Here is a 23957-nt window from a genome sequence, read left to right as displayed (position 1 = left end):
GATCCATCCTCTCTCTGCTCTCTTCTCCTTGAGACACTCAGAAAATAGGAAAAATTTAAACTTGTGCTGTCACCCAGGCTGCTCCCAAACCAGGAACATTCAGGGGATGGAGTGGACTTCCCTGGATCCCAGGAAGGAGCTCTGACAGACACAATTCCTTATAAACACCACACATTGGTTTTGACAACCCTCACCTGAGTGAGAGCTTCCATCCTCATTTCTGTGCCAACTTTTTCCTGATATATAAAGCAAAGTTGCAGCCCATTTCATCCCAGTAATCAGCTGCAAAGTCCACCAAGCCAAATCATCCATTTCTCTCAGCAAACTAAAATCCACCTCAAGGTTGAACCTGGTGTGAGAGCTGTAACCTGGGATTCAAACCATTAATCCACCAAGCTCCTCGAGGCAGAGCTCAGCAGTGCTGTAATTTTGCTTAAGATGTCCAATAAAAAAAATACTGAACACATAAGGAGGGTGTTTTAATCTCAATTACTTTTTGGCAGGAATAAATCAAAGCCCTGTGCCCTGCTCAGCCCCATAAACATGCTTTATTTTGCTCACAGTGATTTACGAAAGGGCTTTGCAGAATGCTGAACTAAGCTCTTGTTTTGTAAAATCAGATCTAATTTGGAAAATGCCTTTATCCTCCTCACATTTCTCTCTCGGAGTTTCCTAATCTTGTTGCTCTGGTTCTGAGGATAACAATTCAACACACACTGTGTTTGCAGAAACAAAAGTCATTTTGTAAAAATCTGGAAAGGGAAGGGTTCTTTCCTCTTCAGAAAACAAAAGGAGTACAAGAGCTTCTTATTGTTTGGCAGAGTCACTCCGAAGTTGACAAAGCTGTCGTTAAATTCTGCGCTGCCCCTGGGGTTCAGCCTGCAGCTGGGTCTGTGCAGGAACAGAACCCACATCTGTCAAAATCCACTGGCAGAGCAATCAAACCCCACAGAGTCTTCTGGGTTTTTTTCCCAGCACATCTCCAGTATTTCAGGATCACTTTAAACATGTCTTTTTTAAAGACATTTAGTAAATTTTCTTCGGTAGGGAAGAAAATTTACAAGGCTTCAATTCACAGATGATGGAAAAACAAGTGACAGACCTAAGACCTCCTCTGCTGTGAGAATAAACAGAAACCTTCCAAATCCTGTGAGGAGTTTCCAAAATGAACTAAAAAGGTGATAAGGGAGGCTTAAAGCACTTTTACCACACTTCTAAATACCTTGTATTAGAATAAAAAATAACACGAGACTGGACTTTGAAGACTTCCCTCAAACAACAAAAACCCCACAATTTGAGTTGTTTTAAAGCAGAAAACTTCCTGTGATAGGGAACCTGCACTTCAAATTAAAATCTATCTGGGAATACTCCTTAAGCCATTACTTAAGAGAAATAATTGGGATTTTTACGTCCTCCTTTTATTCATGTCAGCATCTCAAGAAGTGTCTTATTTTTATCTATTGCTATTAAGAAACAGAAATTATTATACTCAACAAAAAGTCTGTATAGCCAGACTGAGGTTAATTTCTGATTTCCTAAAGGAAACTTTTTCCTCAACAATTATCCACAGAACAGGTTTTCCTTTAAAACCTGGAGTACACCTCTGGAAGAAAATCTCTCTTCATTTTGTATTGTGACATTATTCACCAAGCCAGCACACGTTAAACTTCTGATAGCTTGGGTAAATTCCATATGCACATCAATGCCTGTGGCATTTCACAAAAGGTCAGGCTTGTTTAATTAGCAAGATACTGAAGTGGTCTTTAAAATATTTCAAGACTTCTAAGTCCAGACTTTGATGTAAGAAATAATCATTTGCCTACCCACAATTCTTCAGCCTCTTATTTGATCAGCAAATGATGTTGTTATTAATTTAAAATTGGTAACCTCTTCCTCAAACTGTGTTTTTCTTGCTCTTATAAAACCCAGCATCAGCCACATCAAGCCTGTCTGGTCAGGGTGGTGGCTTTGGTAAGAAACTTAAATTCCAAAGGAATTTAACAGCTCCCTGAAAGGGCTCAGGAAGTTCACCTGTGCTGGAAGAGCAAAAGGCCATGGTGGGAGAGGGTCTCACCCTGGTGAAGTTACCACAGTTTGAAGAACAACAAAAAAAGAGAGAGCCTCAAATCAGCTTTGTCCTGGCTCATCCCACCTATTTTAGGCACAAAATGAAGGGCTCAGACTGGGACTGTGGTGGCTCTGTGTAGTCAGCAGGAAGAGATGGATTTATTGATGGATTTACTGATGGATTTACTGACCCCTCAAGAACCAGAGTACAACCATGCTGGATGTTCTGCATCCACACTGGGACATCGCTTTGGGGTGTGGGAGCCAGTGTGGGGAGTCAGTGCCCTGCAGCTCAGCTCTTGGCTCTCACCAACCATCCCAAAGCCTCTCTGGAGGGAGCAGGGAGCAGAAATATTCCTGCTGTGTGCAAGACACCCGCTCTGGACACAGGTACAGAAATCTGAGCAGCTGAATGTAGAGGAGAGGAGGCAGTTTGGGGTTGGGAGGGAAGAGTGGGGTAAGAGGGTGCAAGGTTTGGGGAGACACAACAGAGCCAGGCACAGGATTCGGCTGTTGGCCATGCAAAAAGGGAGTGGGACACAAATCCAGAAGGACTCCTGCCCTCAGCCCCCACACTTGTGGAGGCAGCACTCCAGGATGGCTCCAACAAGTCAGAAACATCTCCAAGGAGCGGCGTTCCCGTGGTGCCAACCACACCGGGAAAGGGCTGAGGAGGGGCTGGGACAACGCCCAAGGCCTTCCCTGGTGCTCAGGAAGGAATGGGAGGTGCTGGGGCTCTGAGGGGCCCCGGCAGGGCAGGGCAGGGCAGGGCAGGGCAGGGCAGGGCAGGGCAGGGCAGGGCAGGGCAGGGCAGGGCAGGGCAGGGCAGGGCAGGGCAGGGCAGGGCAGGGCAGGGCAGGGCAGGGCAGGGCAGGGCAGGGCAGGGCAGGGCAGGGCAGGGCAGGGCAGACGTACCTTGGTGCCGATGATGGAGCGCACCTCGTCGTCGGGTGAGGTGGGGGTGCCGGAGATGTCGGGGTTGCTGTTGCTGAGGCTGCGCGAGCGGTTCAGGTTGAGGCTGGCGGGGCGCACGGCCGAGCGCGCCATGGTGGCGTAGTGCACCGAGCCGCCCAGGCCGCCGGGACCTGCAGGGACGGCCCGTCAGCCCAGCCAAACTCACCCAGAGACCCTCAGGACACCCAGGCCTGTCCTGCCCGGTCAGTCCAGCCACCCTCACCCAGAGACCCTCAGGACACCCAGGCCTGTCCTGCCCGGTCAGTCCGGCCAAACTCACCCAGACACCCCCAGGACATCCAGCCCTGCCTGGTCAGCCCGGCCGAACTCACCCAGAGACCCTCAGGACACCCTGCTCAGTCTGGCCGCCCTCACCCAGACCCCTCAGGACACCCTGCCTGGTCAGTCTGGCCATCCTTTATCACCCAGACCCCCTCAGGACACCCTGCCTGGTCAGTCTGGCCATCCTTTATCACCCAGACCCCCTCAGATCACCCTGCCCGGTCAGTCTGGCCATCCTTTATCACCCAGACCCCCTCAGGACACCCTGCCTGGTCAGTCTGGCCATCCTTTATCACCCAGACCCCCTCAGGACACCCTGCCCCACCCCAGGCCTCTCCTGCCCTGCTCTCCAGCACGGGAATAAAAAGCTTTTTTACCCACTGGGAGCAGGAGGCTCCCTGTGGGATTGTCTTTAGCTAACAGGATGGTGTCCAGACCTCACACTCAAAACCCTCACACTTTTATGTACAAAACCTTGCCACCCTCTCAGAGCTTTCCCTCTCTGTGCAGGAACATTCCTTCCAAAGCCTGCTTTTCCATGGCTGTCACTCACACCACCTCCTTCCCATCCCTTGCTCTCAGCAGGGCTGGGAATAATTTGTTTCCCTTCTGTACCCAGACATGTGTTTTTTATATTTTACACTACTGCTTTAAATATATAATGTCTATATTTTATATGTATAAATAAAAATAAAAACACATACTATATATATATGTATATATACGCTAAAATAGGTAAAATACTATGTAAATAATAAATTCAATGAATTGAGCTCTGTTTCTAGAATCAGGCCAGCTTTGGTCATCAATTGCAATGGTAACGAGAGCAAGTCTTTGTTTAATTGATGGATAATACCTTTTGGATATCTAATCCATCCAGCCAGTGTTTAAACTTTTGCTGGAAATGGATTAAAGTATAAAAGTTCTTGTGAAGAAGACTGGCAAACATGACAGGCCAGGAGTGCATCACACCTGTCTCACACAGAAAACCCTAAAACCTCATTTTTTTCTGTAATCACGGTCCTTCAGCAGTGACATCATTATTTAAAATCATCAAATAATTAAACCTATGGCACACCTAACAGTAATTAAACACATCTTTTAAGTGGCTACACTGGCAAATTAATAACAGGGCCCTGCAGGGAAGCAGCCACACAGTTGGAGCTCAGGTACACCTGCCAGCAAATGGCTTCTGCCTTCTTTTAACCAGCTTGAAATAAAATAAAATAAAAACAAAGAGCTACCTGGTGATGGTGAGTTGGGATAGGTGTTGGGTAGGCGAAAAACATAATAAATATAGGAGGCAAGAAGGCTGTTCCTGCCATGCTGGTCCTGGTTGCCATCCAAGTTCTTGTGAAGTCTGTTTATGATCGATGCCATGGCTTCAAAAGATGCTTGGCCCAGGTTAACTGAAAGCAAAAAGTGAGGAGTTGGGTTTAGACTGCAGCAGGAAATCCGAAATGTGCTGTTCATCCACCTCCTACGGGGTAAATGGTGGAGCTTTTCTCACCCCAGACTGAGCCTGGTGTTTGAACCAGGTCTAACCGGCCTGAGAGCAGGACGCTGCTGCAGTGATCTGCTGTCACTTTTATTAATAATAAATTTAATTAATTTAGGCTCCATTTCTGCAACCAGCCCGGCTTTGGTCATCAACTGCAGTGGTAACAAGATCAAGTCTTTGTTTAATTGGATAATATCCTTTGGATATTTATCATCCTTTTCTTACTTAATTATTTCCTCTATTTAAGCCTTTGCCAAAATAAAAACTCTATCAAAAGAACAATTTAATTTTGTTTAGAGAAAAAAGCTGCTGAGCACAAAAATCTACACACAGATTGAAGGCAGATATTCTATAAAAATTAAGGATGAAGTAGACAGTAGCTAGAGAACAAAAATCTTATTTTAAATAAATCCAGTCACTAATGTCCATAATATTCCATACAAACCAACTAAACCAATAGAGAACACTGAAAGAGTGAAAGAACATTAAAACATAAAATAAAAATGTAGGTAAATTCTTTCCCAGAAAGATGAAATAAATAAATGATTTACATAAATATTTTTACAAGTATTTTTAAAGCAGTCTTAGACCTTATATTCCACCATGTCCAAACTCAGGTTTCCTACAAAAAAAAAATCAGCAATAACTGCTATTTTAAATATTAAGGATCTAATCCTGACTTAGACTTGAGATTTTTGGTACTGCCAGAGTTTAGCCCTTCACAGGGAGCAGAAGAAGGGGTTATTCATGCTGGCAGTACCAGATCCACAACAGGAACACCCAGCATCTGTATTTTCCTACTTTACCTACTTCCAGATTTTCCAAGGTGATTAATAATGTTGAAATCCCAACTTTCTGTCAGGATGGAGACACCTTAACAAGCTCCAGTGCTAAAAACATGCTGAGCATCCAGGAAATTTTCTGGTGGCTCAATTTGGACACCAAGTTCCCAGTCCTTCTTAGAAGCTTTCTATTAAATATTAAATACTGCTCCTGTGTATATCACCCCAGATCTGGATGCCAGCATGTTTTATTTGGGAGACACTTGGTATATTAGTGGCACTAAAACGAAGCATAAAAATGGACTTTTTTACTTCTACATAAATATGACAAAATTGGAAGTGTCAAACTTTCAGCTATGTAATTCTCTATAAAACTTAAATAAAATACCTATTTGGCCTGCAATGACAGGAGGTCTTACTACCAGAAGGATCAGTTTGTCAAGCAGGAGATGAAGAAATCGCACTACCGGCTCCAGTTGAGAGGAATTTAAGGCTGAAATGCTGCTCTTCAGTTCATTTTCCAAGTTGTTTTCCATAATTCTCATGTCTCCTATTCGCACAGGGAACATGTGCTCATCCAGAGCATGGACAAGTGCAAAGAACTTGTCGAGGTAAGGGTCCTACAACAAGCAAAAAGCCAATTATCAGCAAGGATTTCCAGAATATCTTCATTTTCTATGGATTTGTGTCTCATGGATGGGTTCTCACCCTCATTTTTTTATCTGGCCATTTAATCTCACAAAATTAGCAACGTCTAAATTCAACATCTTTGAGAGATCTGTCCATGTTTAACTCTAGCTCTAATTTAAAAGTTATCAAGGCAAAACTAGAGGACCCAGAGACTGTGTATTCCTAGAAAAACCAGACCAAAATGCACTAAAATCACATTACTGTTTACAGCACAAATAAAATACACAAACTCCATCAGAATGACACAGTGGGAATTAATAAAACGCAAGCTGAAATGATTAAACAAAATGATTGTCATCTTTATTTTCAGATCAAAGAGACAGAGGGAAAATACAAGGAGAAACAAAAGAGGAGGAGGGGAAGAACAAGAAAACAAGAACAAGGAAACAAGAACACAAGAAAATATCATTTTAGAGCTGTTTTAGAGCTGTTGTATCAAACACAACAGGCTGAGGTCTGCAAACACTGTTGGCCATTCACCCCCTGTGAATAAAGGCCAAACCACTCTTATTTTTAAGCAGAACTTCTCAAATATACTCACAGCAGAATGTGGAAAAACGGGTGTGCTGGCTCAGAACTGAAAATGAGATGGGAATTTCACTCCAAGGGATTGTTACACCCTTCACAGCATCAGCTCTGACAGTGTTTCACCTGTCAGAAGATTCCTTTGCTGCACTGAGTGCTCTCCACACCTACCTGAGTGTGGAGGGAGGACACAGCAACAACTTCCACGTTGAAAACCCCTTTGTGGTTATCCACCCACTTCATCCCAGGGAGAGGAACCTGCAGGTTGAGGGAACAATGAGAGGATGTGACAGAGAGCAGAGCTGCTAATTACAACTGAATTTATTTTCATTTATTTTGGTCAGATCACACACACAGAGCCGCACACAAACACTAAAATTCTGTCCAAATTTCACGGTATTTAAGAAATAAATAAATGCACACACAGGGATATGCACACACACATCCTCTCATTTTTTCTCACGTGTGTTCTGCTGGTTTTCAGCAGGCAGCACTCAGCTCACCTCTGGAGAAAGCACTGAATAAGCCTGTGGTGGCTTTTCCAATGACACAGGAAGACAGAACTGACCCGTCTTTAACCGCCCGTTCTGGAGCATCGGGATCCACTGGCAAGAGAAGAAAACAACAAAATCACACATTTCTTAAGGCTTTCTTTGAGCTTTTGCCCATTTCTCCAGCTCTCCAATGGGATGGGAGCTCACAGGGATGCTAAACAAAGAGCCAGCAAATGCACTGGATTGAATCCTGTGCTGAAAAATTAAAGGATGGAAAGACACTCACGGTGTAGCCGACTGGAGTCTCCAGGGGTGTGTTTTGTTTCTGCTGGCAGCTGACGTGGTAGAAAGTAAAAAGCAGGTGGTGGTGGTCTGTCAGAGTGGCTGGAAGCTTAATCTTGATTTCCTCATGAAAATCAGGAGATCTGTGCAGAGAGCAGAGCCTCGGCTGAGTCACCCACAGTGGTTTGCTGAACCCTTTGAGTTAAAGGATCTGCAGTGAAGGGAACTTATGGGCTAGCCCAAAGGATGGAAGTTCACTTTCTGACCACCAAGGACTGGAAAAACTCCTAATCCACACAAAAATGGGCGGCAGCCTCCTCCTCACACAGGCACTCTGAACCACATGAGCAATAAACTCTTGTCTCAACGTGGACACTGCCACAACTCCGACCTGCAGGGCAGGAATCTCCCCTGAACATCTTCCCCTGACACAGCTGCAAAGCCAGGAAAATGTTCCTGTTGGATTTAGCACTCCTCACCCCAGTAACAGAATTATTTCCAAGACCAAGTGGTTCAAATTTGTACCTGATTTCTAAAAGGCTCCAAGAAAACAATGGGGGCACCTGCTACCATGAGTTTGGAAAATAAATCTTCATGACTGCTGACTGGAGTTGAACTAGGAGCATTTGCTGAGCTGGGCTACGTGCTCAGGGTCACACAAAGCTGATTTGTACCACAGCAAACAAAGCCTCTGTCTCCCAGTTGTCACAAAACTCTAAGGACAGCATCAACTGGCACAGCAATCACTGTGAGTGCTGTCCAGGCTCTGATTGTTAAATAATTGACACCAGTCACTGGTGAGTAACTGCACTTCCACACTGGGTGTTACCTGTTGTGATACACCACAGCTGTGTACGCTTCTTTGGAAAACTCAGGACAGCTGGATTTGCCAAAGATGACCTGCAAAAAGAGGAAAAAAACACAGAAACTCCCCTATAAAACTGTGCCAGGAATTTGTTCCATAACCCTGCAGAGACATTTAGAGCTCCATTTATTGTGCACCTGTACAGTTACACCTGCTTGTTCCCTGCCCCTTCACTCAGTCACTGAAAAGGCACAATTTTAACAACTCCAGTGACACATGGACACAGACATGGCAGGAGAACTGATGGATGTAGGCACCCCTGCACAGATCCTCTCTGAGTGGGGATCACTGCTGGCCTGAACAAAGCTGTCACCTTTAATTCCTTTTCATGCAAGCAAAGCTTTTATTCCAACCACAAACTGTGTCTGCTGCAAACGCAGAATCACAGAATCCCAGAGTGGGTTGGGTTGGAAGGGAATTTCAATCCCACCTCAGGAATGAGGCAGGGACACCTTCCACTGTCTCAGGTTGCTCCAAGCTCCATCCAGCCTGGCTTTGGACACTTCCAGGGACAGAGAATCTCTCTGGGCAACCTCTGCCAGCACCTCACCCCCCTTATAATCAATAATCTCATGGTAAAATTCCTTATAATCAATAATCTCATGTTAAAATTCCACCTGCTCCCCTGTCACCTTGCAAACTCTACACAAACGCACTCTTTGCTCTGAAATACAATTTTCTACTCCTCTGAAGTGGTTATTTTGAAATGTATTTCAGTGAGGCTTTAACAGAGGGGTTTCCTGACTGTGAGGAGTGCCCTGCCCTCCCTCACCGGCATGGCATTGCTGGGATCCTCTCCATACATGAACTGCACTTTCACTGTGATATTCCTGGCAGATCCCTGGCGGTTGGCGAAGTTAAGGCTCTGTGGATACACATAAAGGAGGTTCCTGCAAGAGACAAAGGCAGCAGGTGAGGAGAGGGATCACACCTTCATTAATGCTGTTATTTAAGCCTCTGTGGAAATGCTCAAAGTGAAGGGTTTGACATTTTCCATTTCCTCAGATGCACTGCACAGCCAGACAAACAATTTGTCTTTGGTAATGACCCCTTATTTCAGACATCAAAAGATATAATCTTTAAACTCTCATCATATTTTGAAACAGCTCTTGTTTGGAAGGGTTTTTTAAAAATCCATCTAAAAATTTCAGTGATTCTACAATCTGAGAAGTTCAAGTGGAAAGAAAACATACAAATATAAAAGCTTTATTTACTTTATTTGCTCAACACAGAGCAGCTGGTTTCTATTAAATACCTTCCTTCTTCTTGCCTGTCCCTTTTTTTTTTTTTCCCTTTTTTAAATCTCCTGACATCAGGATGACTTCAGGTTACATTTCTCCTCTGAGAATGGATTAAATTAAATGGATATGTGTAGCTTCAGGTAATGACAACACTCCCAGGGATCTACAGAACTGTTTCAAAGTCTGAACTAATAAAGTGCTCATCACATCCATAGGGAACGTGGCAGGACATAATGGGAGGAAATTGCAGCACAGGAGATTTAGGTGAGGCACAAGGGAAAATGTTCTGGCTGGAAGGAGAGTTAAAGCAGTAGAACAAATTGCCTTGGAGGGTGTGAAACCTCCCATTTTCTGGTGGTTTCTCAGGACAGGTGAGACACACACTCTCTAAATGGGTTTAAAGACAACCTCAACCTTTGCTGGGCAGGGACACATAATGGAAACCCCTTCCAGTCCTGTTTCTCCAAGTCTGTGATTACTTTAACAGCCATGAGAGATGCAAAATTCTGCAGTATTTTCTGTCCTCTGAGCCCTGGTGGGCCCTTGCCAACAAGGTGGAAGTTGGATTCACACTTCAGCAGCAAAACTGTCCACTACAAACCCTTCCCTGTCCTTTGTGCAAGTCATTCAGACCTACACAAAGTTCCTTGATATTCTCTTAAAGACAAAAAAAAAGCAACACCCTCCCCAGACTTTTCCACCTCAACACTCAGTTATTCACAGGAAATGAACACTCTTTTGCTGCCAAACAAGTCTAAATGTATGAATTGTGACAAAGCTTTAAGAAACCAGCCTGGAAATCCCCAATCCACCTCCCACACAGCCCTGCCCACCACACCAGCATCATTCCTCCTTGGCCAGCAGCTCCAGCCTGGGGTTCCAGGAGGGATGAACAAGGACTGGGAGGCTGCATCCTGCCCAAACACTGCAGAACCAACCCTCTAACAGCCCTGGCTTGTGAGGCAAGAGCAGGAAGAGGTTCCCTTCCCTCTGGGAACTACTCTGAACACAATTTGTAAGTAGTTTCCAAGTGTTCCTTGTCCCAGAGAGACAACAGATGCCAGATGGGCTCAGAACAGCGAAGTGAGGAGCACAGCAGGACAACATTTAAGGTGTAATAAAGCAGCTGCTGTCGATGCTGGCAGCAGGAGGTTGATAACAAAAAGGCTCATTTGTGGATTCTCAGGAGGGCAGTAACTCAGGGAAGGTACCTGGTGCCTTTTACATGCCAGGAGTTTCCAAAACACCTGCACTGCTGGGACTCACTCCTGGAGGAGCAGCTGCAAAGGGAGGCTGCCCTTGGCTGCCTGAAATGGCATCAATGACAATAATTTGGCCAGTGAATCCCACCCAAGGCCTTGGCTCTGATGGCAATTCCATTTGCTCCCCAAACAGCCCCATCGACACAGACACACCAAAGGAATTCCCTAAGAGCAGTCCAGCTCCAGGGATATTTGGGGCAGCCTCATGAAGCCTCTGCTTCAGCCCTGCAGGCAGAGGAATAAGCTGAGCAGGCAAGTGGGAATTTCTTCCCTCTCAAGTCCTTCATGGTGAATTAACTTTTTGAATCCCATCCCCACTGGTCACTTTGCCAAATCAACGCTCTCCTACTATTTCAGAGGGGGCCAGGGCCATTTTTGTGACTCTCCTAAATTACTTTGCTCTGCCATGAATACATTTGCTGCTTGATGTTCTTTTTAAAATGAAAATGGATATGAAAATTTACTCTAAAATGTACCTTGCTCATAAAACTTTTATTAAGTATTATTAGTGCTTAAGAGAAGGATTTAAGGTATTTGTGAAGCCAGGCTACAGGATCCCTATATTAAAGGCAGGTTTATGCAAAGGATTGATTTATGCTGAGGAAAGGGACAGGTTGTTCCCCTCTCCACTGCTTTTCAAGGCCTCATTTAGGGCATTTCACTGGGAAGGAGCTCTTGGTGCTTATGGGATTTCAGATGCACAAATCCCATTGGAATAGGGGACAGGGGGATGTTCCCCCTGTTCAGGCAGCCTCTCTCCAGAGGTTTCCTATTTACAGGAATCTTCCCTTTGTGGAAAACTTACATGGAAAGAGGGGAAAAAATGCCCAGTTGGCAAATCAGAATGTGACCCCGAATGGAAAAATCCTGCTTTACCTTACCACAGACTCCCAGACCGGTTTGGTTTGGAAGGGAGGTAAAGATCACCTCATTCCACCCCCTGCCATGTCCAGGGACACGTTCCACTGTCCCAGACTGCTCCAAACCCTGTCCAACATGGCCTTGGACACCCCCTGGGATGGGGCAGCCACAGCTGCTCTGCAGAAACTGGGCCAGGGCCTCACCACCCACACAAAAATTAATTTATTCCCAGTATCTAATCTAATCTCATCTCATCTAATCTAAACCTACGCTCTTTCAGGTTAACACCATCACCTCTTGTCCTGTCCCTCCATCCCTTGTCCCCAGTCCCTCTGCAGCTCTCCTGGAGCCCCTTCAGGCCCTGGAAGGGGCTCTGAGCTCTCCCCAGAGCCTTCTCCTCTCCATCCCCAGCTCTCCCAGCCTCTCTTCTACCCTACACAACTAAAAACCTCAGATCTTCCTGTCTAAACACAGTTACAGGAGCCATGGAAAGGGACTGATGGCTGAAAAGTGACAGATACAGTATAAATGCTTTGATTTCTATCAATAAAAGTTTCAGGCAGGAGCTTTAAACCCAAGGGCTTGTGTTTGGTGCTTTTGTTAAAATGCTACACCAAATATATGCAAACAGATCTCAAAAGTACTTTTACTTCCATAAAATAAATTGCTAAAGTGCAAAGGCTTCCCAAGCCATGGAAATAATGGCACCAGGCACTCCTCTAAATATTTATGTAATATGATTGCAGCCATTTTGCAAAATCCTTCACAAAGGTATTAAAACATTAAGAGCTGCTCCTAACTCTTAGAGGGAATTTCTAACTATCATGAATATTTCCCCTTCCAGTAAAAACCAGAGACCTTTTTCTTTGCTTTATTCCTACCATAAAAATCATTAAAAGCCCATATAATGAGGGTCACCCAGGTGCATGAAAGAACTTCAGGACCATGTTTGTTATATACATCTTTTCCTGACTGGGCTGACAACTCTGAGGCAGGATTTCCTCTCAGGGTTTCCACAACTCTTGGATTTTATGGTTCAGTCATGCCAGAAGCTTTTCTCCTCTCTGCTTTCCTGTGTCCCACTTTTCTTCTGGACTCTGGGACTGTTGTGACATCTAGGGGTGTTCTGGAGTGACTTCTGACTTCCCTGGCCTTGACATTAATATGGAAACGTGCTTGGCAGCTAATTGGTGCTTTTTTTAATGAATATTTGACATCAGGGCCTTCTGGCTGCCTTTTCCCTTTGGAAAACAAACCTTTCCCATAGGCAGTGTCGTGCCTGAGCAGCACCACGGGACACAAGGTGTAGAAACCTGGCAGAATGTCTGATCCCCAGCTGCTGGCTCATTGCTGTTTCTTGAGTAACTCCCCACATTTTTCTAAAGACCAAGCCAAGAAGAAAGATTTTGGAGGAGTGATGCAGTTAGGAAGAATTCAAAATAAACTGGAAAGATTTCTCGTGTGAAATAGTGAAAAAAAAATGGTTCATCTGAAAGCATATAAACCCAAAGCCACTTAAATACTGTGAAGTGGATTGAAGAATGCCTATACATTTGTTTTTTTTCTTTTTTTTTAATTTTACAACCAGTTCTTCGAGTTTTGCAGCCCAAAATCCCCATGTCAGATGCCAGAGAAACAATCCAGAATTGTTTTTTTGAAGGAATCCCTATTCTGCCCAGAGCTGAGCCTGACCATGTCCCTGCTTCTCCTGCTTCTCCATACTTCAGGTACTCCAGTAACTCTGCTCCCAATCACACTGCCACAAAATATTCCCCATCTAAAATACCTTTACAGTATTTAATTGTGAATGGGAAGGCTACCTGCATATTACAAACCCCTGAGCACACAAAAAGTTCAACATATGAGGTAAAAATTTCATTTTTTAAACATTTTTTCTGTGGATGCTTCATATAATACGTGCATATGTCCATGAACAATACAACAAAAAGTCCAGGGGAAGTATTCCTAAACAAACAAGAATTTAGCAAAAACCTGAAAACTCTCCAAAATACATTGTGCAATGCTTGATTTTGATTTCTTGGATTGCTATGAATGAGTCCAGAAAGAGAAATACCTTTCATTCACACTGCAATACTACCCAAAAAAACCCCCATGCAGAGACCCACTGCAGAACTGGGCATTTTATCTCAGAGCACTTGCAGCCTTTCTTTATGCAGTGTGAATCTTAAACAGCAAAGAGAATGGGAAGGTGAGAAATGCAAGCCAGGTATTATTTATCTCACCCACCTCTGGAAAGCAGCTCTTAAAAAATAAGTTTTATACGGTGTAAATTACTGCACAAACCTTAACACAGTAGAATCACATCCAGGCAATCTCTGGACCTAATTCCCTCTTTCTCACTTAATCTGGGCTCTTTGACAAGTAAATCCACTGCAGCACAATGAGTTACATCAGAAAACGGCCCCAGATGAAAATCAAGCTGTGTGAATCATCTGGGAATATTTTGCCCTTCCACAGCTCATCAAGGAGCTTCACAACCTGAACATCCAGTGCTCTTAGGCAGGGTAAAATCCTTTCACACTCCTGAGGCAATAAAGGGAACCAAACAACACAAACAAGGAGAATTTAAGCCCTTACCAAGATTATGACCCAAAATTAATCTATTAAAAAGAGTTGTGTGAAAAACGCCGTGCCATCAATAACATTTTACACCAGAAGGCCTGGCAGATGGAAAAGTTCAGAACCAGTTCAATCAGCAACGTGCCCATCTCTCAGTTTTATCTTCCCAGGTATCAACCTACATTCAGGAGGGGTTACACTCGTTCAAACACTCACAGTTAATGATCAACCCGCTGCTCTGCCTCTCCGAAAATGAAGAGGGGTATAAATAGATCAAGTTCTGCCACAGAGCACAGGCTCTCGCTGGGAAAAGCCTCTGCATCCTGAGCAGAGAGAAGCAAGAGCAGGGAACATGAAGATCATCCCAGTTTTACTGCTCCTGGCCCCCCTGGCTCTCCCAGCTGCAGCTGACAAGGAATTTTTCTCCGTCGGTTCCGCGGGATCTCCCGAAACGAAATCGCGATTTGCGATGTTGGACGACGTCCGAATCCTGGCCAATGGACTCCTCCAGCTGGGGCATGGCCTCAAAGACTTTGTCCACAAGACCAAGGGGCAGATGAACGACATCTTCCAGAAACTCTACATTTTTGACAGGTCCTTTTACGAGCTCTCCCTGCAAACCAGCGAAATCAAGGAGGAAGAAGAACAGCTCCGGCAAACCACGGCCAGGCTGCAAATCAACAACGAGGAGATAAAGAACCTCTCACAGGAGATGAACCTGAAGATTGAAGACCTCATCCAAAATAAAATCCAGCTGCAGGAGCAAGTGTGGGGACTGGAGGACAAGGTCACCAAACTGGCCATTAGCCAGCCTTCGGTGCAAGAGACAGAAGAAATTTCTTCACTCAAAGTAAGTGACTTGTGAAAGGCCCTGACACACTGAGCCAAAACACACTGAAATGCCATCATCAGTAATGATGCAATACAAGCTCAGGTTTCCCCTTGCTCCTCACTGGAGTACTGCTCTGCATTCTGAGAAAGAAATCACTGGAATAACCTTAAAAAAAAATCACTGTCTTACTCTGACACAGCATTAATTATGCAGTGAAATTCCCCAGTGAAATCAGTGAAAATTTGCATTATTTTCAGTATTTATTTGCAAACCTATTTTAAGAAATTTTGTCTTCACAATGATTAAAAAAGTTTTGCAATCGGGAAAATTACGAGATTCCCAAGCCCATGGGTTTGTACATCACCAGCTCATCCCAAATCAATGCAGTGGGAAACAGGGAGCTTAAATTTTTAGAGAGGGGCATTTATAGCACCCCTAGGACCTCCAGAACCAAAGAACCTTACAAGTGTTAATAAAATTAATATGTTATTCATAAAAGTAGTTAGGTGGGTATAAGGTTTTCTATAGAAAAGGAAATATTAACTGTATTTTGCAGAAGTATCAACAGGCCAAGCAATTTGAATGGGCAAATACTGGATGTTTGTGTCAAAGCAAAAAGATAAATCCTGACCTCTCAAATCCCCAGCTGATTCTGTAAATGCTGGGAATTTTTCCCTTTTTTGATCAGTGCCATATATCTAGTCTGAATCAAGGGCCAATTCCACAGAACGTAATTGTTCTGGATGTGAAAACGGAAGGAAAAGAGCAATTAAAAAAAGAGTTTCTAAAGCTGCCAGTAGTTTGTCTCAAAAAAAAAAGAGGTATTTGCTACAGGAGCAAAGAAATTGTTCAATTTAGAGGCAAAGCAGGCAAACCTTTGGAGCTGGACTTTGGTGACCTTTGTGGGTCCCTTCCAGCTCGGGATATTCTAGGATTCTCTGGAAAACAAAGGGCAATGTTCAATGGTTTGTGCCTCCCAAAACTGGCCCCAGGACAAGAGTTACAGAGGCAGCACCACTGTTGGAGGTCTCCTACTGCTCCTGATCCTACTCCATCCTTCCCTCCCTGTCCTCAGGCTTTCGTGGAGCAGCAGGACAACGACATCAAGCAGCTCCTCAGAATCGTGGAGGACCAGCACGTGCAGCTGGACAGGCAGCACAACCAGATCAGGGAGCTGGAGGACAAGGTACAGGAGGCACCCCTGCTTCTCCTTCCACCTCTCCTGACACAGCTGAGGGTCCAAACTTGGGGCCAGGCACCCTTTGTTCATTTTAGGGTGGAGAGGAAGGTGGGACCATTTTGAGGTACCTGTTTTGGGGAGAGGCTGCAGTGCTGCAGGCAGGAGCTATGGCCAACAACAGCTTTGAAATCTCATCTCTCAAGAATCCAGGCTGCTGCATTTTCTGACTGATAATTTGGGGTTTTCTTCTCCTATTATCTATCACATCACTGTTCTTCCACTGGTCTGGAAGTCTCGTTGCTTTGTACCTCTTTCTTAAATTCCAAAATCCACTCCCAGAGTGGAAGTCTCACATGTATCACTGTAATACAGTACAACCAAGATGCTCAGATTTAATTTGTTCTGAGAGGAAAATGCATTTCAGCCTAAGGAACTGTGGGTTCTGTCCTCCTTGGCTGTTGGTGTTATTTGTCTAAGTGATGTCACCTGAGGAAATAAGTTAAATCTGTTTGCCCATTGAGGTGCACCACATGAGAAGGGGTCATTTCCCCCCCCCAGCAATCCCACCCTGTCACAGCAGTGGCACAGTTGGCATTCCCACACCTAAAATCCACCTAAAAGCGTGGAGCTGAAGTTATTTTATGTGGTAAATTGGATATTCTACAGGATTACACTCACCAGAAAAATTATTACACTGTCTTGATTCGTGCATCTTATCATTCCAGTGCCTTGGGAAATTAACAGTGTAATTCTGGCTCTTCCAGCTAAACCACATCGAGCTCCAGGAACTGCTGGAGAATTCCTTCCCGGGGGAGCAGCAGGAACCAGAGCCCATCCCCTCTGCTGTGCACAAGCCCATGGCTGGGACATACAGAGCTGATGGTGAGACCCATCTCAGACATGGCTACAGCCCATGCTGCCTTCCCAGTCACCTCTGGGACAGCCCTGCATTGGTTCTTACAGTCAAAGACTAACAGGAGAAGATTTTTATTTCATACACTGCGCTGTGGGAAGGAACCAGATCTCCTTCTTTGGAAAAAATGTCATTATCTCTTTAGCCCCACTCCAGCTGTACTTGTCTCTGGGGTGACACAGGAACAATGTCCAAAAATGCAGTAACAGGATCCATTCCCCTCTTGTAAACATGCTGTGACCATGCTTTTACCCATGTCTATCTCGTGGATCCTGAACAGAGAACTCATTTATGTCACACTGGCTAATTACAAGATTTAAAAGCCCTTTCTTTGAAGTTGAAAGGCACTGATGAAGAGTAGCAGTGGGCATGGTATTTACTAGGAACTTTACAAGGGATAGGAAAGCTCATTTCACAGAGTCTAGTCTTAGGCCTTAGAAACTTTCCAAAATCCTCCAAACTGAAACCCTGTCTAACATAAAAAACACAGGCAGTCCAACCTAAGTACACCTTGGCAGCTGCACTATTATGCCCAAAGCAGTTTGCCCATTCCACGACATTTACTGTAAAATAAAATCCCCAGGAGGGTCATTCCCATTCTTTTTCTCTGGCTCTCAGCTGAGCACACCCCAGCAGGATTTCTAACAGGCTCCCTGCTCCTTCCCCAGGTGCTGCTGCTGACTGCACTGCTCTCTACCACAGCGGGGTGCAGGCCAGTGGGGTCTACACCATCCAGCCCAACGGCTCAGAAGCTTTCAATGTCTACTGTGAGATGAAATTTGGTAAGAGCTGTGCCAGCAACAGTCTAATTTTCACAGAGATATCTTCCTCTAAGCCAAATAACTTTGTCTCCTCCCAAAGTATATAAAAACTTATGATTTATGTATCCTCTTGACTTCTCTCAGTGGCCTGTCTGCTCTGAACTGAGGTTTCCCCTATCCTGAAATCTCCTTATCACTGCTCTCATTCTTGTTTACACTGAGGAAAGGACATTCAATCATGTGACACAAATTAAGGATATCCATATCCCAAGCCCCTTTAGCTGTAAGTAATGAAAATGATCATCATAAAAACCATTACAGGGCAACCATGAACGCATTTCCCAAAGAAAAGCAGACAGCAGATAGTTTGCTTTTACAAAAGTAGATTTTTGTTCATTAACAGGCTTTGCTTTAGGCTGAGCTGTGCCAAGCTAACCCAGAGAAGCGAGTCCTGGGACAGGACTGCTGTGCCATGTTTGGAACACAATTGTCATGTCACCTACCCGAGCCCCACCTTCCTAAGGAGCCCAAGCTTGTTCCTTTTGTCACCAAGATCACAGCTCGGCCAGTTCCCTCATCCCCTGGCTCCTCTGCATCCCCCAGAGCTGCTCTGTCCCACATCCCACTGCCCTCAGAGAGCAGGGGACACATGGGGCCCCCTCACGTGTCTGGGTGTGCAAACAGAGCTCACAGGGCTGTCCTTTCCAAAAGCTGCTCTGCTTACATTTGGTGGGGCTGCTGCAGTGAGGGTGTCATGACCTGGACCAGGAGAGGACTCCCCTGCAGCTGCAGCGTGGCCCCAGCACCTCACCCTGCCCTGGGGCTGTGCCAGCAGCCAGGCACTATCAGCAGAGAGCCTGAGCCAATGTCTGGGGCTTTTCATATCTCTCCTTTATCAATTTCTCTGTCTCTCAGCCCTCATAAACAAGTGAAGCCCAGTTAAGGCAGCCCAACAGAGTAACTCTGTGAGTGGAGTCACCCCGAGCGTGGCCCAGGACACTCAAAGGGCTTCGCCTTCTCTCCAGTTGGGCTCATTTGAATCCCCTTCATGCAGACTTTAATTAACTCATTCTGCCTCAAAACAGGAGCACTCAGAGCACACTCAGGGACAGGTAACAAGGCCAAGCTGTGACTGCTCTCCTCTTTCCACAGGCACATCCTGGACTGTAGTCCAGAGGAGAGTGGACGGATCCCTGGATTTCAACCAAACCTGGGATGCCTACGCAAATGGCTTTGGTGACCTCAATGGTAAATATCCCTTTTTCTTGTGTCTCTTGGTATCAGTTGATTTGAGAAGTTGAATATTCTAATGGAAAGGAAAGTAGACTGAACCTGCATGTAACAGCTGAGTGATTTATTGGAAATACCAGAAAGTGCTTACTAGAACATGTAACTCGTGAAATTCTCAAAGACACCCCTTCAAATGTGTGTTTAGACACTGAATCAAGGCCAGAATGCTTTAAACACTATTTAATCAAAATTTTACTACTTATAAAAGCACTTCCCAAAGCCTTTCAAATATACACAAAGGCAAAACCTCATGAAGTTGCTGTCACCACTTTCTCTGAACCTTCCTGCAATCCTGTTACCCTTAAAACCACATCAATTTTTCCACCCTCAGGAGAGCCCGAGGCTGTGTGTGCTCCCCTGAGCAAACCCCTCAGGCTTCTCCAGTGGCCAATCCCCTCCATGGCTGGGTAGGGTGAGGAAACACCCACGTTCCCCTGTTAATCATCAACTCCAGAGAATTTGTAGCACCAAGTGCTGCCCAACAGCTTCCTCATCCAGAATATTCCTTGTTTTTCTCCTATGGGATGAGTGACCTCTTGTTTAGGAAATACTCTGACTTTCTAAGCATAGCACAGATCTAAACATCACCAAGGTGAGCAGCAATATTGACTTATTTCCACATCTTTTATTATAAAAGAGCTGCTGTATCTCAACCTTTCCCTCACTTTTGGGACAGGAGCTCACAGCTGAGGCAGACTTTCACTTGTAAAGTTTATCTGATCTGCTGGATGCTTTAGTGCCTCCTTGATTGGTCTCCCAGTTCCCAAATACTGCACTAAGATGCAGCCAAAAGTTTTCAGTGCTGAGTTTTGCACAGAATCTCACTGCTCTCAGCTATGTCCTCCTCAGTGTTCTGCTGCATCTTCTGAGGTGATAAAATAAACCAGGTTACAGCTCCTAACCTGGATATTAGAGATTTTCTTCATCCATCCTTTCTATGGCTTTAAATGCCAGCTGTGTGCATGGCACTCACATTCAGCCTCACTTTCCACATGTGGCAATTACCTGTGCTGATAATAAGCTACTTAATTAATATAATATATGAAACCAATTAAACTAATGATCAGAAATTCCAGCAAAAGAAAAATTCTCTTTTTTCATGAGGGTGTTGAAACCCCAGTTTGGTTCTGCAGCTCTTTCCTCCCAAAAAGCAACAATTGCCATTAGGTTTTATGTATGTCACTCGCTTCATTTGTCACACACTTCCAATTACACACCTTTTAAATGTCTCCAGCTCCCTCTCAGAGTTTCACACGAGGTGGGGAACTGAAAGGGGGAAGCTCCAGTTCATTTAGAACTCTTGCTTTTATTGATCATCAGTGTGCAATTAAGCAGAGGTAAACGAAAAGAATGTAGCAGCAGACCTCTGCAAAGATCAACAGTCCCCAAGACTCATATCACTGATTTAATTAAAGCAATTAATAAAGCCTTTTAAATACTGTATTTCCACACACACGCTACCTGCAGGTTATCCCTAAAATCAAACTCAGCATCTCTTCCCTCCGACTTTGCAGAGGAATTCTGGCTGGGCCTGCAGAAGATCTACTCCATCTCCAAGCAGGGGAATTACCTGCTGCGGATCGAGCTGCAGGACTGGCGGGGCAACAGGAGGCACATCGAGTACAGCTTCAGCCTGGGGGGCCCCGGCACCAACTTCACCCTGCGGCTGTCCAGGATGTCCGGGAGCATTCCCAACGCGCTCCCGGAGCACGCGGAGCTGCGCTTCTCCACCGCCGACCGCGCCGGGGACAGCGCCGGAGACCCCAGCTGTCCCCAGAGCCACCTCGGTACAGCCTGAGGGGGCACGGGAGCTGCTGTGCTCCAGAAACCATGGAATGGGTTGGGTTAGAACACCTAGGGTATGGTCCAGAGTGAGCATGAGAGCTGCTGTGCTCCAGAAATCATGGAATGGGTTGGGTTAAAACACCTAGGGTATGGTTCGGAGGGGGCACGGGAGCTGCTGTGCTCCAGAAATCATGGAATGGGTTGGGTTAAAACCACCTCGGTACGGCCTGAGGAGGCACAGAGCTGCTGTGCTCCATAAACCATGGAATGGGTTGGGTTGGAACCACCTAGGTATGGTCCAGAGTGAGCATGGGAACTGCGCGATGATCACCTCAGCATGGAATGGGTTGGGTTAAAACCACCTAGGTACAGCCTGAGGGAGCATGGGAGCTGCTGTGTTCCATAAATCATGGAATGGGTTGGGTTAGAACACCTAGGGTATGGTCCAGAGTGAGCACAGGAGCTGCTGTGCTCTAGAAACCATGGAATAGGTTGGGTTAGAACACCTAAGTATGGTCCAGAGTGAGCGTGGGAGCTGCTCTGATCAGCCCAGCATGGAATGGGTCGGGTTAAAACCACCTAGGTATGGTCCAGCGTGAGCATGGGAACTGCCCTGCTCCATAGATCATGGAATGGGTTGGGTTAAAACACCTAAGTATGGTCCAGAGTGAGCATGGGAGCTGCTCTGATCAGCCCAGCATGGAATGGGAGGGAGCTGGAAAGGGGCTGAGCCTGGAGAAAAGGAGGCTCAGGGGGACCTTGTGGCTCTGCACAGCTCCTGACAGAAGGGGACAGCCGGGGGGATTTGGGATCTGCTCCCAGGGACAGGGACAGGAGGAGAGGGAACGGCCTCAGGTTACACCAGAGCAGACTTAGATTGATTAGAAGGAAAATTTCTTCGTGGAAAAGGTTGTGAAGCCCTGGCACAGCTGCCCAGGGTGGTGGAGCCCCATCCCTGGAGGGATTTAAAAACCCTGTGGATGTGGCACGTGGGGCAGTGGTGGCCCTGGCAGTGCTGGGGATGGCTGCACTCAGTGACTTTGGAGGATTTCCTCAACCCAAACAATTCAAGTGATTTGGGAATCCTGGGTAAATGCCAGATTAGCTGGAATTTAGGGTCTAAAGCAGATTTACGTGGCAAAGAGGAGCTGTTTGCTCTGGCACAGAGCAGAGACAGTGGCTGACATTCTCACCTTGCTCCTCAGGAGGCTGGTGGCACAGTGAGTGCGAGGAAACCAACCTGAACGGGAAATACGTCACCCCAAGGTCCAGGGGAAGGCTGGAGAGAGGAAAAGGCTTGTACTGGAAGCCCAAGAAAGGAAGATACTACCTGCTCAAGTCAACCAAAATAATGATCCACCCAACAGACCTAAAAAGCCTTGACTGAGTGCTCAGCCTGCTGCATTTTACCTCAGAACAAACACACTGAGCTTTACCACACCGAAGGACTTGATGCTGTGTTTGCCAACAGATGCCACATCCCAATCCATGCCCTGCATGGAATTTCTCCAAAACGTAAACCTGAGGCATCTGAGGTGGTCTTACAAAATGTTTGGTGAGTATTGTCATTCCCTCAAGCCCCAGTGTCAATGTGCTGCAACTTTTTGTGGAGCTTCTCCTTCTCCAGGATGAAATTTTAATGCCTAGGAGCCAACCTGTCACATACTGGATAATTCTGTCTGGGGGAATGGGTTTTCAGGCTGTGCTTTCCTTCTGGGTTGTGTAGTAGGGAAACAAAAAGTGTTTTCTGGGAACAAAGGCCTGGCAAAAACCTACTGAAAACATTTAGGGGAAAAAAAAAGGAATTTTGTTTCTTGAAGTAACTAATTGAATGTTTGGTTGATGTTTTTGTTGTGGAGTGTTTCAGGAGCTAATGAAAGATGGGTAACTGCTTGTTTTAGTGCCCTGGGTATTTGCAGACAGTATTTTAGGAGTGGAGCTGAGAGGTGAGGCCAGTCCATCCTCTCTGGAGCCCTGTGCTCACACAGGGGCAGAGCAGCCCCTCGGGACCCCACACTGCACAGCTCACAGTGAGCAGCCAAACTCCAAACCCTCTGAAAGGGGGAAGAGACCTGCCCTCCTCACCTGCACTGAATCAGAGCCAAGCCTTGGTGACCTTTCAGTCCAACCAACTGAGGAATTAAACAAACAACCAGGTGACACACAACAAAACACCTTTCACTTAGGGAACAGCTGCCCCAGGGGTTCAAGGGTGCAACCCACAAACCCAGCAGGCACAACCCAGGGGACAGGGCTGGTCCAGCTCCTGGGGACACTCACATGTTGAATTCCAGCTGCAGAACCCTGAGTGACAGCCTTGGAAGTGCTGGCTGACAGAGCCCCCAGTCCTGCAGCTCCCCTGAGTCATATTGACTTGTTTATCTTCCCCAACCCTTGTACAGTGTGGATTTTTTATCTCAGCACTTGCAATCGCACAGGAAACGGTTTTGGTGGTAATTTGGCAGAGTGAAAGTTTGTGAACAGAATGTGTTAATTACAGAAATGCTGCAAAAAAAATCCTTTTACTTCTCATGGGTTTGTAACAGAGATGAGATTGTGCAGTGTTGCTTATTTGTACTGGTTTACTGTAATGTTAAATTACCTGTCCAATAAAAATAATATACAAATAAATATAAAGGCTGTGACTTTTCAAAGTACAGGATATGGAACCTGACTAAACCCTTCTTGTGAGCTTTGACTTATAAAAACCTGGTTTGTACCTAAATTTAAATAAATTTGCTAAATTGGTGAAATTACTCAGCAGATGAAGACAATTCTACAATTCAGCCATGTAATATCCTCAAAGATAC

The 23957-nt window shown here is 45.5% G+C and overlaps 2 protein-coding genes across 11 annotated transcripts in view; one reads left to right on the top strand and one right to left on the bottom strand.

The window, feature by feature from the left end:
- The window catches only part of DOCK7 (dedicator of cytokinesis 7), a 102263-nt gene that overhangs the window by 32670 nt on the left and 45636 nt on the right, over positions 1-23957 (bottom strand). For all 10 annotated transcript variants that reach the window (XM_063406925.1, XM_063406926.1, XM_063406920.1 and 7 more), the window contains 8 exons: positions 9215-9332; positions 8407-8477; positions 7582-7720; positions 7305-7406; positions 6973-7059; positions 5975-6206; positions 4548-4712; positions 2983-3152 (listed from right to left, as the gene is read on the bottom strand). In XM_063406925.1, the coding sequence (XP_063262995.1) occupies positions 2983-3152; positions 4548-4712; positions 5975-6206; positions 6973-7059; positions 7305-7406; positions 7582-7720; positions 8407-8477; positions 9215-9332 (1084 nt within the window). The remainder of the gene's footprint in view (positions 1-2982; positions 3153-4547; positions 4713-5974; positions 6207-6972; positions 7060-7304; positions 7407-7581; positions 7721-8406; positions 8478-9214; positions 9333-23957) is intronic.
- Positions 13143-23870, top strand: ANGPTL3 (angiopoietin like 3). Its single transcript, XM_063406936.1, has 7 exons — positions 13143-15236; positions 16294-16404; positions 17163-17280; positions 17980-18093; positions 19225-19320; positions 20877-21149; positions 22353-23870. Exons 1-7 carry the CDS (start codon positions 14739-14741, stop codon positions 22532-22534), a joined length of 1392 nt encoding a protein of 463 aa, XP_063263006.1. The 5' UTR covers positions 13143-14738; the 3' UTR covers positions 22535-23870.

The sequence above is a fragment of the Prinia subflava genome, chromosome 10, assembly GCF_021018805.1.
Source record: "Prinia subflava isolate CZ2003 ecotype Zambia chromosome 10, Cam_Psub_1.2, whole genome shotgun sequence".
Lineage (NCBI taxonomy): Eukaryota > Metazoa > Chordata > Aves > Passeriformes > Cisticolidae > Prinia > Prinia subflava.
Note: the sequence above shows the minus strand (reverse complement) of the source record. Positions and strands in the feature narration are given on the sequence as shown.

What these genes read in the sequence shown, in the direction of transcription:
- ANGPTL3 (XM_063406936.1), top strand. Translation starts at nt 14,739, where the DNA reads ATGAAGATCATCCCAGTTTTACTGCTCCTGGCCCCCCTGGCTCTCCCA. An exon ending in CTACTGTGAGATGAAATTTG is followed by an intron (nt 18,094 to 19,224) that starts GTAAGAGCTGTG and finishes CTCTTTCCACAG; the next exon opens with GCACATCCTGGACTGTAGTC. An exon ending in TGGCTTTGGTGACCTCAATG is followed by an intron (nt 19,321 to 20,876) that starts GTAAATATCCCT and finishes CCGACTTTGCAG; the next exon opens with AGGAATTCTGGCTGGGCCTG.